The sequence below is a fragment of the Neomonachus schauinslandi genome, unplaced genomic scaffold (genome assembly GCF_002201575.2).
Source record: "Neomonachus schauinslandi unplaced genomic scaffold, ASM220157v2 HiC_scaffold_1545, whole genome shotgun sequence".
Taxonomy (NCBI): Eukaryota; Metazoa; Chordata; class Mammalia; order Carnivora; family Phocidae; genus Neomonachus; species Neomonachus schauinslandi.
The window spans coordinates 8,116-8,529 of record NW_025410235.1 but is presented as its reverse complement, the minus strand read 5'-3'; the positions used below and the strand labels follow the sequence as shown (position 1 = coordinate 8,529).

Sequence of the window (414 nt, the reverse complement as noted above, 5' to 3'; positions counted from 1 at the left end):
CCCCTATCTCTCTCTCCCTCCGTCCCCCAGTCTCTCACAGGCTTCCTACAATCTCCACCCACGTGGAGGAAGAGGAGGAGGAAGAGGGGGCGGGGCTGGGGCGTGTCCCCCGTCCTAACCCGGGGCAGTTTCCTTTCCGCTCACACCTCTGCCAGAGCAGTGGAGGAGACTGGTGGGGGAGGCCGGCAGGCGTTCTGGGCATGGGGACCCCACGGGCGCCCTGGCCGCTCATCTGGGCCGTGCTGCAGCTGGGCTGGTGGCCAGGATGGCTCCTAGGTACGTGGGTCAGGGCTGGGTGGCACGGGGTCAGGTCTCAGGGAAAGACCTCTTGCTCTTGGTCCCTGGCAGATAGATAGGGAGGAGGCTGTGCTGGGGCCAGGCCTGGGCGCTGTGTGGCTTGGGCAGGTAAGGTGC

The 414-nt window shown here is 66.7% G+C and overlaps 1 protein-coding gene across 1 annotated transcript in view; it reads left to right on the top strand.

Annotated features, from left to right (window-relative positions):
• The first annotated feature begins 183 nt into the window (after window positions 1–183).
• Window positions 184–414, top strand: part of LOC110570944 (programmed cell death protein 1-like) — a 7,956-nt gene continuing 7,725 nt past the window's right edge. Inside the window, exon 1 of the mRNA XM_021679029.2 lies at window positions 184–276. Coding sequence (XP_021534704.1) covers window positions 201–276 — 76 coding nt within the window. The 5' untranslated portion in view covers window positions 184–200. The remainder of the gene's footprint in view (window positions 277–414) is intronic.